General features: G+C 38.9%; 1 protein-coding gene across 1 annotated transcript in view; it reads left to right on the top strand.

The window, feature by feature from the left end:
* LOC140495706 (succinate--CoA ligase [ADP-forming] subunit beta, mitochondrial-like) overlaps positions 1-12,803 on the top strand; it is a 97,866-nt gene extending 85,063 nt beyond the window's left edge. Inside the window, exons 10-11 of the mRNA XM_072594710.1 lie at positions 8,906-8,994; positions 12,607-12,803. Of these exons, the coding sequence (XP_072450811.1) occupies positions 8,906-8,994; positions 12,607-12,681 (164 nt within the window). The 3' untranslated portion in view covers positions 12,682-12,803. The remainder of the gene's footprint in view (positions 1-8,905; positions 8,995-12,606) is intronic.
* Positions 12,804-13,729: the final 926 nt, after the last annotated feature.

Genomic DNA, 13,729 nt, shown 5'->3' with positions numbered 1-13,729 from the left:
AATCGAACGTGGGACCCTGGTGCTGTGAGGCTGCAGTGCTAACCACTGTGCCACCATGCCACCCAATTCATGGTCATCATTAGACCCTTACTTCCAGTATTTTTGTTGAATTCAAATTCCACCATCTGCCATGGCAGGATTCGAGCCCGGGTCCTCAGAACATTACCTGGGTCTCTGGATTAACGGTCAGCAATAATACTACTAGGCCATCCCCTCCTGGGTTGGAATTGAACCCAGGTCCCTGGTACTGTGAGGTAGCACTGCTAGTCACTGAGCCACTGTGCCCCTATGTCTGTTGATCTTAAAAAGGAAGTGGGAGGGTTACAGGCAGCAATTTCAGGGAATGGTAGAATTGAGTATGGCAGTTTGATCTGTTTTGAAGATAAAGAAATGACATCTGATGAGAGTTAACGGCAGTGTTTGAAGGTTGCATCACTGAGGCAATAGAATGATTAGAAGCTTAGACAGCACAGGGCTGAAGGACAACGTGATTGGACTTGTGAACTCAAAGGAAGGGGAAATTGTAAGCATGTATTGGGGTTTGGTCTATAGAAGGGACTAGGGTAGAAATTCTGGAGGTGACACAATCCATGAGATTATTACACATGGAGCCTCATCCCTTGAGTTAGTGAACTTCCCCATCAAGTATCTGATTATAGGTTAAGCAATCCAAACATACTTGTCTTTATTTGCTTTTTGGATAGTTTAGATTAGATTCCCTACAGTGTGGAAACAGGCCGTCCAGCCCAACAAGTCCACACCGACCCTCCGAAGAGTAACCCACCCAGACTCATTTCCCTCTGACTAATGCATCTAACACAATGGACAATTTAGTAAGGCCAATTCACCTGATCTGCACATCTTTGGACTGTGGAAGGAAGCCGGAGCACCCAGACGAAACCCACGCAGACACAGAGAGAATGTGCAAACTCCACACAGACAGTCACCTGAGGCTGGAATCGAACCCGGGTCCCTGGTGCTGTGAGACTGCAGTGCTAACCACAGAGCCACTGTGCCACCCCATTCATTCAAACCATTTGTATTTTGGGCAAGGTTTTCCTTTGTGTCTTTCTAAATTCACTTTCTGCTAAATGTTCATTCTTCTGAGTCTATTTTGTTGGTAAGCTTTGAAATAATAATCCATGTTAACCTTACACGTATCATTTACTTGTACCTCCATTTTGAAGAGTCTTTTTTTCTTTACCATAGAATTTAATTTACCTGATCTTTCCTCAAAAATACTCATTTTAAAATTGGGATCAGTTTTACTGTTGTTGACTAGACTCTGTCTAATGGAAAAATGTTTTGACACACAGATCAGCATAGATTCGAAGCAGTACAAGTCAAAATACAGAACCTTGTATACTACATTTGTGACTTCCTCCCAGCTCCACTAATCAGAATTCGTTTTGCAAGTTTATTTTCTGAAAAATCATGAAAAGTGTTTAATATTCTGAGCTGTTTGTTATGCAGAATCCTCCCCTCCTATTTCTGTGCCCACTGTGAGTAAATTATTGCTCCATAGCTATTCAATTAGCTTTCACCATTATTTCACCCCCACTTCATGTTAGATTAATGCTCTGATAGCAGTTTGTTAATCTTAATAGTGCAATTACATTTTGAGACAGTAGCCAGTGCATTAGAAGTTTTCTTGGATTCTTCTGGCAACATAAGAGTTTGCACCATTTTCTCCATAGTATATATTTGTCACAAGTTCTCTGAACTTCCTGGGTATCTCTGCAATGGCGGCTTCAGAATTCTATCATAAGACCATAAGACATAGGAGCAGAAATTAGGCCATTCAGCCCATTGAATCTTCTCCACCATTCAGTCATGGCTGATAAGTTTCTCAACCCCATTCCCCTGCTTTCTCCCCGTAACCCTTGATCTCCATGACTATCAAGAACCTATCTACCTCAGTCTTAAATACACTCAATTTTCTGGCCTCCACAGCCTTCTGTGGCAATGAATTCCATAGATTCACCACTCTCTGGCTGAAAAGGTTTCTCATTACAACTGCTCACAATACTCCAAATATGGTCTGGCCAGAGCCTTGTAGAGCCTCAGAAGTACATCCCTGCTTTTATATTCAAGTCCTCGCAAAATAAATGCCATCATTGCATTTGCCTTCCTAACTACTGACTCAACCTGTAAGTTTACCTTGAGAGAATCCTGGACCAGCACTCCCTAGTCTCTTTGCACTTCAGACTTCTGAATTTTCTCCCCATTTAGAAAATAGTCCATTCCTCTATTTTTCTTGCCAATGTACATGACTTCACACTTTCCCATGTTGTACTCCATTTGCCACTTCTTTGCCCACTCTACTAACCTTTTCAAATCCTTCTGCAGCATCCACCTCCTCAATACTGCCCATCCTCTACCTATCTGTATCATCTGCAAATGTAGCCAGAATGCCCCAGTTCCTTCACCTCTATTGTTAATATATAAAGTAAAACGTTGTGGTCCCAACACTGAGCCTTGCAGAACACCACTTGTCACTGGCTGACACTCTGAGAAGGACTCTTTTTTCCCCACTTTCTGCTTTCTACCAGACAGCCAAGCTTCTATCCATGCTCGCACTTTGCCTTGAACGCCCTGGGCACTTATCTTACTCAGTAGCCTCCTGTGCGGCACCTTGTCAAAGGCCTTCATGAAGTCCAGGCTGTTCTTGTACTAACCTGCTCATTACTTCCTCAAAGAATTCTGGCAGATTTATCAGGCAAGAGTGTACATAATGCATTACATAATATATAACATTTCCTTTTTAAAATCTACATATGAAAGTAGGAATAGTTATTGTATTATGTTAGGCTTCTCAATTTCAGTGATCTGCCTAAAGTTTATTTTAAAACTCTCGATACTTCCTTGTCATCGATCAGTTTGGTAATAGTGCATGTCTGGACATATGACAGTTAACTAGACTGCATCTTTGGAGAGAAGTGATGAGAAAATAATGTAGGGCAAGTCAATTGACAGTAGAATCGTCTCAAATTCAAACTTGCTTCCAGAGCTGCAGCCACCAATATTTATAGACAAGACTAAACTGCAACTCAGAAACCACGTACCGTTTCTTTTGACATTGACTGTGGCCCATTCCTTGAATAGGTTGAAGGGAAATAGATAGTTGAGTACAGCTTGCTCATGCTTGTAAATTAGTTCCAGTCTATGACCCAGTCAGTAATTAAAAAAACAAACTCTTTAATCCACAGTGACAAAGCTGATTCAGCGTTTTAGCCATGTTCAATAATAGTTCCTAGTATTATACTACTGAGTCAATTGCTGCATGGATTGTGCTATTCAAACAATTTCACAAATTGCAGTGTGTGTAATTTAAACAAGAATGATGACAAAAGTTACATTTTCCACATTTGAGAGGCAGAATCCCATCTGCTGGGAACACGAATTCTGTGTTTGGACAGTCAGAAATGGACAGTAAATGGGCACTTTTATTCCTACCTGCTCAGCTCACTCTTCACTACCTTGTTCACAGTAGAAGAGGTTGAGATTGGCGGGCAGCACAAGTTATTCCTGAAATCCTATGAATCTACAAAGTTTTATCTCCATTGCACACATTACAAATTGCTCTCCAAATCAAGGCATTCAATATAAAGCTGTTCTGTAGATATCTTTTCCATGTGGTAACTAAGCACAGACAGCAAGGGGTCAAAAGAAGAAAAGTGAGAGGAGGCACATATACAGCACAAACACCGCTATGGACCCTTTGGACCAATTAGCCTGGTTCTGTGTTGTGTGTAAAAGTGGATGATGCCCAGTACAGGAAACAGATTAGAAAAGCAGTCAGGGTAAATCTGAAGTTAACACTAGGGTGCAGAAGAAAGAAAAATATGGAATTCACAGTTTGAAGTTAGAGTGAAAGGTGGGGCAAGAATTCTAAATTCTTAACACTAATTTTAGCTCCATACCAAAGAAACTACCCAATGAAAAATTACTGGCTCTTGGCAAAATCTGCTGCTTATATTCAATACTTTCTGAAGGCAGTAGAATAATTACTAGAAATAATGATTTTGGTGGATTTTGTAGCTAGACTAACATGTGCTGAGAGATGTACAGGCCAAAACAAATTCTTCACAATGTGTTTCTAGAGAGAAAAAGGATTGAATAAGCAGGGGATGGACCAATGGCATTTTCATTCTCATGTTTTTAATTTCTTTTCCTACGGCAAAGCTGGAACCATAGACATACCAGAAGGGTGATTAATTTTATTGTCTTATCTTTAATTGCCCTTGAAAAGATGGTGGTGAATTGCCACTTTGAATTTTGATTAAAACTGAATGAAATACTTCATTTGTTGTATACTATTTATGATATTTCACATTGACAAATATAATGTATGCAAAATGAAGTTATAGTTTGATCTTTTGAATAACTAATAGCTTCTCTTATTTTCCAAAATGCATACATAATTGTTATAAAATTAATTTTCTGGAAATTTGCAGTGATGCACTCATATTTCTTGAGTATTTTGAAGCCGAGGGGGATCTAAGCTCTTATGTTATTAATCAGATAACTGCTAACCAGAATGTGTTGGTTTCTGTGACTGTGTTTAGATTGTTGGTATTAATAGATTTTGGTATACACATGTACACATGTACAAATTATCCAACAGTTAAACAGTACTAAAAGCAGGTCTTTACCAAATGTAGACCAACAAACTTCAAATGCAGTAAATCAGCAAATAGGAAAAGAACACAAATGCCATATTTGCTGGACATCCGATGAAATAATGGCCATGCATGTGGTCTGAAGACATTGCCTCTTGTTACCCACAGGAATAAAAGCTGCACTTTTTAAAATTGACTTAAGAGTTTTCTTTTGAACTTAAGGCCAAAACATAGATGCTCTTAGTTTAGCTTTACAATACAAACCTAACCTTGCCAATCAGAAAAGATTTTCTTTAGGATGCCTTGCCAATTTGTCTGATTTTTCTACTCTCTGAGGCTTTGGACTTGTTCAGCTAACTCTGGTTATTTATTTCCTTATGCAATGAATATATCAGATTCATGCCGTTGCTGAGAGAAAATGGACTGTGCAGCTGTCCATCTGTTTTTTGGTTTATAGTTATGCCCTATTCCTTAGTTACTATCAGTTAAAAACTGTTAACTAATTGAGGGAAGTTGAGGATTTAAATTTGATGTTGGAAACCAAAGGCCATTCATCCCCCTGTATGCGCCAGTCAATAAAAGGCTGTCCAGCTTGATCACCAATTTTGCACTTTATTGTTTCATTGTCTTGTGGTCATGGCACTTCCAGGGAATATACAATTTTGTTTTGCATTTGTTTCTATCACCCCTTCAGGCTGAGTTTCAGTCCCCACTGCCTGAAGAGAGAATAGATTTCTCCTCAATGCCTCCATCCAGCAAAGCTTTCTACCCATTGCTTCAAGTTTATGAACTCTGGTATTGACTGCTTACCTGAAGGAAATAAGTTCTCTTCATTTTACACATTTTAATTAAATCTCTCCTCAGCTTCCCCTATTTCAAAGGGAAAAAATCCCCAGCCTATCCGATTCTTTCTTATCGCTAAAAATTCTGTGTTTCTGACAGCATGTTTGTAAATCTGCTTTGTGCACTCTTCAGTATGATCATATCCTGCCTGGGAAGCATTGACCAGAACTATCCTCTAGTTGCAATGTACTGAATAATTTGTACAGTTTTAGCATAAGCTCCTTGATCCTATGTTCTGTGCCTTGGCTAATAAAGGAAAGTTTCCTGTGTATCATCTTAACCCCATTATTTACTTGTCTTGCTCCCTTCAGAGATCTGTGGACATAGGCACCAAATGTGAATCTCTGTTCCTGAGCACTTCCAGTGTTCTACCATTTATTGTTCATTTCTTTGCCTCTGTGCCTTACATAAGGCATTACCTCACATTATTGCCAATTAAATTTACTTTTCACTTCTGTGGCCAGATAACTAGTCCATTTATAACTGTCAGGAGTCTATAGCTTTCTTCCTCAATATTAACCACACAAGCAATTTTTATTTCATCTTGATCATGTGGTATATGCCATGAAAATAAAAGGGAATTTAGTACTTAACCCTGTGGATGTCGCTGGCAATTGTCTTCTACTCACAAAACCATCCTTCGAGCATTACCTTTTGCTTGCTGTCACTAAACGTTTTAGGATCTTACTTTCCACTTGTCCTTGAATTCTATAACCTTTTACTTTTCTGATAGTCTGCCTAGAACAGAGAGAGACCTCGGTATTCAGGGACATGTTCTTTGAAAATTGTGTCACAAGTAGACACAGTGGTTAAGAAGGCACTTAACATACTTGCCTTCATTGCTCAGACCTTTGTTTATAGGAGTTGGGATATCATATTGAAGTTGTACAAAATGTTGGTGAGGCCTCTTCTGGAGTACTGTCTGAGTTCTAGTTGCCATGTTATAGTAAGGCTATTATTAAACTGGAGAGGGTTCAGAAAAGATTTACCAGGATGCTATTGGCAATGATGGGTTTGAAATGTAAAATAGTCTGGAAAGGCTGGGACTTTTTCATTGGAGCATAGGAGATTGAGAGATGAACTTATTGAGGTTTATAACATCATGAGTGGCATAGACAAGGTGATTGACAATGTTTTTTTTTCCTAGGGTTGGGAAGTTCAAAACTGGGGGCATATTTTTAAGGTGAGAAGGGAAAAATTTAAAAAGGACTTGGGCAATCTTTTGTTTTAAACTCACAGTGGTTCGTGTATAAAATGAACTGCCAGATAATGTGGTGCATGCAGATGCAGCTACAACATTTGAGAGACATTTGGATAAGTTCATGAATAGGAAAGGTTTGGAGCAATAAGGGCCAAGCGCAGGCAGGTCAGACTAGTTTGATTTGGGACCATGGTAAGCATGGACTGGTTGGACCGAATAGTCTGTTTCTTTTTTTAAATTTTTTTTTCTTGCACCTAACCTACATATCCCTGAACACTATGGGGAATTTTGCTTGTCCAATTCACCTAATCTGCACATCTTTGGATTGTGAGAGGAAACCCATGCAGATACGGGGAGAATGTGCAAACTCCACACAGACAGTCACCCAAGGCTGGAATCGAACCTGTGTCCCTGGCTCTGTGATGCAGCAGTGCTAACCACTAAGCTCCCGTGCTGCCCCAGATTCTGTTTCTATGCTGTATGTCTCTTTGACTATGCACCATAAGATACAGATGACTATAATAGACATTTTTATTACTAATGTAAGCAAAAGGTAGAAGACGATGGTGGTGATGGAGGGTTGTTTTTCAGACTGGAGGCCTGTGACCAGTGGAGTGCCACAAGGATCGGTACTGGGTCCAAAACTTTTTGTCATTTATATAAATGATTTGGATGTGAGCATAAGAGGTATAGTTAGTAAGTTTGCAGATGACACCAAAATTGGTGGTGTAGTGGACAGCGAAGAGGGTTACCTCAGATTACAACAGGATCTTGATCAGATGGGTTAATGGGCTGAGAAGTGGCAAATGGAGTTTAATTCAGTTAAATTCAACGTGCTGTGTTTTGGGGAAGCAAATCTTAGCAGGATTTATACACTTAATGGTAAGGTCCTCGGGAGTGTTGCTGAACAAAGAGACCTTGGAGTTCATAGCTCCTTGAAAGTGGAGTTGCAGATAGATAGGATAGTGAAGAAGGCAGTTGGTATACTTTTCTTTATTGGTCAGAGTATTGAGTACAGGAGTTGGGTGGTAATGTTACGGCTGTACAGGACATTGGTTAGGCCACTTTTGGAATATTGCGTGTAATTCTGGTGTATGGAATGAGCTGCCAGAGGAAGTGGTGGAGGACAGTACAGTTGCAACATTTAAAAGGCATTTGGATGGATATATGAATAGGAAGGGTTGAGAGGGACATAGGCCGGGCACTGGCAGGTGGGACTAAATTGGGTTGGGATATCTGGTTAGCATGGACAGGTTGGATCAAAGGGTGTGTTTCCGTGCTGTACATCTCAATGACTCTATGACTCTATTTTGCTGAAATCATATAGACTGCATCAAATACATTACCCTCATCAATCCTCTTTGTTACGTCCTCGAAAAGGAGTTAATTATTCAGAAATTATCATCCCTTGATAAATCCATGTTGCTTAATATTGATTAATCTCTACCTTTAAGTGAGGATTGGTCCTGTTCCTCAGAATTTTTTAGATAACGTATATACCACAAAAGCCAAATTGAATGGTTTGTAATTACTCAATTTATCCCTTTCTTCTGTTTGAATCATTCTCCTGTTTGGTGCACCGCTGCTTTAACAGTCTTCCAGTGACCTGTCTGCAGGCAGCATTGCAGGAAGATATTTCTGTCACTCCACACATGCAGTGCTTGCCTATCTCAAAATCCGGAAGTGTGTGGAAAAGAGCAAAAGGAAAAGCTGCCAGCTATTCCTCAATTTTGTTGGAACTACTGTACCAGCTTGAGTAAGTTCAACTGGAGTTCAGGTCCTGCATCAGAACTGTTAAGCATGAACACAAAGTAGTTTGAAGAAGATTCCAGTTGTCCATTTAGATTGCATCTCCATATAGTCATAGGACTTGGGGAAATAGAGTGGTTGAACCAATGTGCCGATTTTTCTCTGTGGCAGTTCATTGCTTTCTTTCCTTTTTCTCTATCCCCTGGGTGAAAAAAATCCTCTTGCTCTTGGTTAGCTGAACTAATAATTAATAATTGATTGGTGCACTGGCAAAGCGAAGCCATCAGTTAAATTGGCAACATGTTAATGGGAGTTGGCCACTAATGAGAGTATTTCACCACAGCGTGTTGTTGGGGAAAATGGAGAGAAATGAAGAGATAGTGCATTGAAAAATCTTGGCACCAGTTATCAGTGTAGGATTTTATTGTACAAGTGTACTGTCTTTTGACAAAAACATTGTTTCAACTTTATTGGATTGTTTGTCATTCAGGCACACGTGTCGATGATGCAAAAGCAATTATTGCTGCGAGTAGCCTGAAGATCCTTGCCTGTGATGATTTGGACGATGCAGCTCGAATGGTAATATTCATTGTTATGCATGTTAAATTGCCAGGGATTGCAGTATAAACAGGTCACCAGGGGCTCATTTGCTTCTTCCACCTAACCCCATCGAGAATTAAACCACTCATATCAGGACACTCAGCCCTCCAGCAGACTCATTAAAAATCTTGTGGGGAAACTCTAGGATTTTACCAAGAAGATATAGGAATCAATTTTAGCATTATAAACCAATGCAATTGGTTTTAGGGTGGGACGGTGGCACAGTGGTTAGCACTGCTGCCTCACAGCGCCAGAGACCTGGGTTCAATTCCTACCTCAGGCAATTGTCTGTGTGGAGTTTACACATTCTCCCAGTGTCTGCGTGGGTTTCCTCCGGGCGCTCCGGTTTCCTCCCACAGTTATAAAGATGTACAGGTCAGGTGAATTGGCCATGCTAAATTGCCCGTAGTGTTAGGTGAAGGGGTAAATGTAGGGGAATGGGTCTGGGTGGGTTGCTCTTCGGAGGGTCGGTGTGGACTTGTTGGGCCGAAGGGCCTGTTTTCACACTAAGTAATCTAATCTAATCTAATTCTCTTGCAATGCGATTTAACAATCACATTTATGCAACCAGCAAAGTACGTGAACGTCAATACAAACAAATGTTTTTATTTTGTACATTATTTTTTTCTTTACTGATGGCAAGACTGGTGTTGTTGTTTTTCATTAGCTTCTCAGAGACCTCTAAGTCCTGTGTATACAGTGAGCATTTTGTCAGAGGAGTATATTAATAGAGCCACAAAAAATTGTATATCCTGTTTGTGTAGAAGGTAGTACCTATTGAAAGTGAACAGGTTGTACCTGAACAGCACTGGGACCAATGTCCTCATGAGGATTTTACCTTAGATTGTTAGGGAGACTTCAAATTTATTTGGCTGGGGATTCTTGGACACTCACCTGAAACATTAGGTAGGAGAAGTGAAGTACACAGGGAACTAGGAGAAATAAATTGAGTGAAGAATACTTAGGAAATAAGATTTTGGGATGTTCAAAATAAAGAGCAAATATGAAAGTTTACATATGCAGCTGTTGGGAGATGAGTAAATAGTGGTGAATGGTTGCTTAACAAGAATCTTTCTATTCTGGTGGAAGCAGATTTCCAAAACCTCTAAGCTCCGAGAAAAAAGAATTGGTGAACCTTTGTTTTAAATGGACAACTCTTGATTTTTAAACTGTCACCCTGAGTTCTACAGTTTCCAATGAGTAAATCTCTTTTCCACATCTACCCTGTCAATGCCCCTCAGTACTTTATATGAACAGTCACATCACGTCCCTTTTCTAAACTCCTGCAGATATTAACCTAGCCAGTCCAATCTTCCTCATGAGACAATTCACCCATTCTAGAAATTAGTTTAGTAAACTTTCTCTGAACTTGCAACATGTTTACATCTTTCATTAAATAATGTCACCAATACGGTGCGCGTTGTTGCAATGTGATCTTACCGCTGTGTTGTGTAACCTCCCTACTTTTGTATTCAGTTCCCCTTGTGATATAAGTAATATTCTATTAGCTTTTTTAATTACTTGCTGTACCTGGACACTAACCTTTTGTGATTCATGCACGAGACCATCCAGATTGCTCTACATCTCCATGCTCTGCAATATCTCAACACTCAGATAATATGCTTTTTTTATTCTTTCTGCCAAAATGGACAAGTTCACATTTGCTCACATTATACTCTATTAGCCACATTTTTCTCTAGACACTTAATCTATCTGAATCTTTTTGTAACCTCCTGGAGTTCTCTTCACAGCTTACCTTCTTACCTGTCTTTGTTTCATCAAGTCCCAGTGCCAATCCCTGAAAAATACCCATTTTATACCTACTCTCTGCTTCCTACAGCCAGCCAGTCTTCATCCATGTCGAGAATGTGGCGCTGGAAAAGCACAGGTGGTCAGGCAGCATCCAGGGAGCAGGAGAGTCAACGTTTCAGGCATAAGCTCTTCATCAGGAAATTATGCCCAAAATGTCGATTCTCCTGCTCCCCGGATGCTGCCTGACCACCTGTGCTTTTCCAGCACCACACTCTTAACTCTGATCTCCAGCATCTTCAGTCCTCAGTTTCCCCCAATCTTCATCCATGCCAATATGCTAACCCCTACAACTTTCTTTCTGTAAGAACCTTGGATGTGGCACCTTATTACATGTCTTCTGGAAATTGAAGTGTAGTACATCAATTCTTATCCTCAGCACGCATTATTCAGTAGTTTGGAAGGTAGCGAGAGTAATATTCTCAAAAAAGGAGGGAGATAGAAGCAGGAAACTGCAGACTAGTTAGCTAACATCTGTCGTAGGAAAAGATGTTAGAAGCTGTTACAGCCACATATCCTAAAGGTAACATTAACCACACTCCTAGTAGTTTATTCAGTACTACTTCTCTAGTGATTGTGATTTTCCTGAGCTTCTCCCTCCCATTTCCTGATTTATCACTGCTTCTAGGATGTCACTTATATTCCCTGTAATGAAAACTGATGCAAAATACCTGTTCAATTCATTTCCTAATACCTTGTTTTCTACTATTAATTCTCTAGTCTTGTTCTATAGGACTAACACTCACTTTGTTCACTCTTTAAATAGTTATAGCAACTCTTACTATCAGTGTTTTTCTGTTAATGGTTGGCTTTTGCTTATGCTCTAATTTTTCCCTCCTTATTAATTTTTTGACGATTCTTTGCACTTTTTTAAAAAATCTGTCTGATCTTTTGACCTGTCACCTAACTTTGAATAATTACATCCTTTTCCTTTAATTTTACGACTATCTTTAATGTTTGCCATCAACCACCATGGGTCCATCTCTTGGAAATTTTCCTTGCTAATTGAAATGTATGTATTCTATTTATTTTAAAATATCCTCTTAAATATCTATTAACCTATTCTTTTTAGTTATTTTCCCAGTTCACGTTTTGGCAACTCTTCTTTCATGCCCCCATGTTTGTCGTTATTTAAATTGTATAAAATTGACCCACTCCTCTCTCCATTAACTGAATGTAAAATAATCTTAGCCTATGTTCCCAAAGGCAGAAGGATCAGTGAACAGAACACAGATTTAAAGTGATTGACAAAGGAACCAGAGGAGAAATTCAGAACCATTGTTGCAAAGGGTTGTTGAGATCTGGAATGCACTGCCTGATAGTTTGATGTAAACCGATTCAATAGTAACATTCAAAATTAAATTGGATAAGTACTTAATGGGCTAAAAATAGACATCAGAAAAAAGAGCAGGGGAATGGGATTGGTTGAACAACTTACAGAGAACCAGTACAGACACAGTGGGCTGACTGACCACCTCCTGTGCTGTCATGTTTTCTGATTCCATTTCATGCACGTTTTGGTAATCATTTGTAATAGATTGTAATAGTAGTTATTTTTTAATTGAAAACAAATATGCTTCCAAGAATAGCTACCAGCATGAATTATATTCAGTACGCCGAATTGTATTCAGTACGCCAAATTATAAGATCAAATCTATTTTAAAAGTTAAAGTGACTTGTTAGTTTTCAATTTGCTTTTGAAGAAATCTATCATTGCTACAATTTACTGAATGCTTGTGTCTATGGAATTACTACATTTTAATTTTTCCTTTCCGCAAACAGGTTGTAAAACTTTCAGAAATTGTTTCACTCGCCAAAGAAGCTCAAGTCAACGTGAATTTCCAGCTCCCAATCTAATTGTGATGCTTCAACCTCATAGCTAAAGGCTTTAGTGGAAATGTTTACTGAATAGCTATTTATTTTTCATGTGCTTTTGTTTCTTGAAAATGATGGCTGAATAAAAGAAATGAATGTGTTTAGCTGCTTGCAATTATTTATTAGCTGCTTCTTTGAAACACAAAGACAGATTAAAAGACACAAGATTCCTTATTACAATCTTCCCAAGCTAGTATTAAAGTGCCAAAGTTTCTCCTCAGTTCAATAGTTAGAAAAAAAATTCAAAGGTGCTGTATTATACATTTACACTGATTACTTACCAGGTATCTTTTATTTTGTTCATGCAGCTTTGATCCATATGGTCAGTGATGTAACTGCGCTTTGAACAATCTTCATCTCTGGCTTCTACTATACAATTATAGGCTAGGAATTAATGTTGGTGAAATTGGAAAATTGCATTAACATTATGAAGAACCAGATGTCTTAGGAATGCTTTGCATGTTTTGTCTGCAAAAGCTCCCAACAATAATTTCTAGGTTTTAGTTCTTTCACACAATGCATGGTCTTCCCCAGTTCCCTCCCCCCGTGCTTTAGTTTTACTTGGGCACGCCCAGTTTTGTGATACTGTAATGTTTGATTATTGGATTTGTTTTGTTTTACTTTGATTCTGCTTTTGTGAAGGATACAGGAAAAGAGCATTTGAGTATTTTTTTGCCATGAGGTTATACCACACCAAACGATGTATGTGTCACTTCAACTTAAAGATTGTATTATCTGAGTTAATAAATTCTCTATTATTATCATCAGTGAATAACACTTTCAGACTCAATCAGCAGTAGTTACATTTTAACTTAGTAAGCCTTTTAAACAAAATTTATTCTTTGCACATAACCCTCATTGTTTTTGCCAGTATGCAATTTTTTAAAAAATGAACTTTTCAGCATTAGCTTCCCCATCCAGATTTCCGCCCATCTGAAATCTGGTTATTCCTGTGAAATAAAAACAATGCATTCTCTCCCTTTAAAATAAAAGTTTAGATCCTTGGACAGTCTAACTTCCAAGACTAGCT

This window comes from Chiloscyllium punctatum, chromosome 25 (assembly GCF_047496795.1).
Source record: "Chiloscyllium punctatum isolate Juve2018m chromosome 25, sChiPun1.3, whole genome shotgun sequence".
NCBI lineage: Eukaryota > Metazoa > Chordata > Chondrichthyes > Orectolobiformes > Hemiscylliidae > Chiloscyllium > Chiloscyllium punctatum.
The sequence above is the reverse complement of the archived record's forward strand: the minus strand, read 5'-3'. Positions and strand labels throughout refer to the sequence as shown.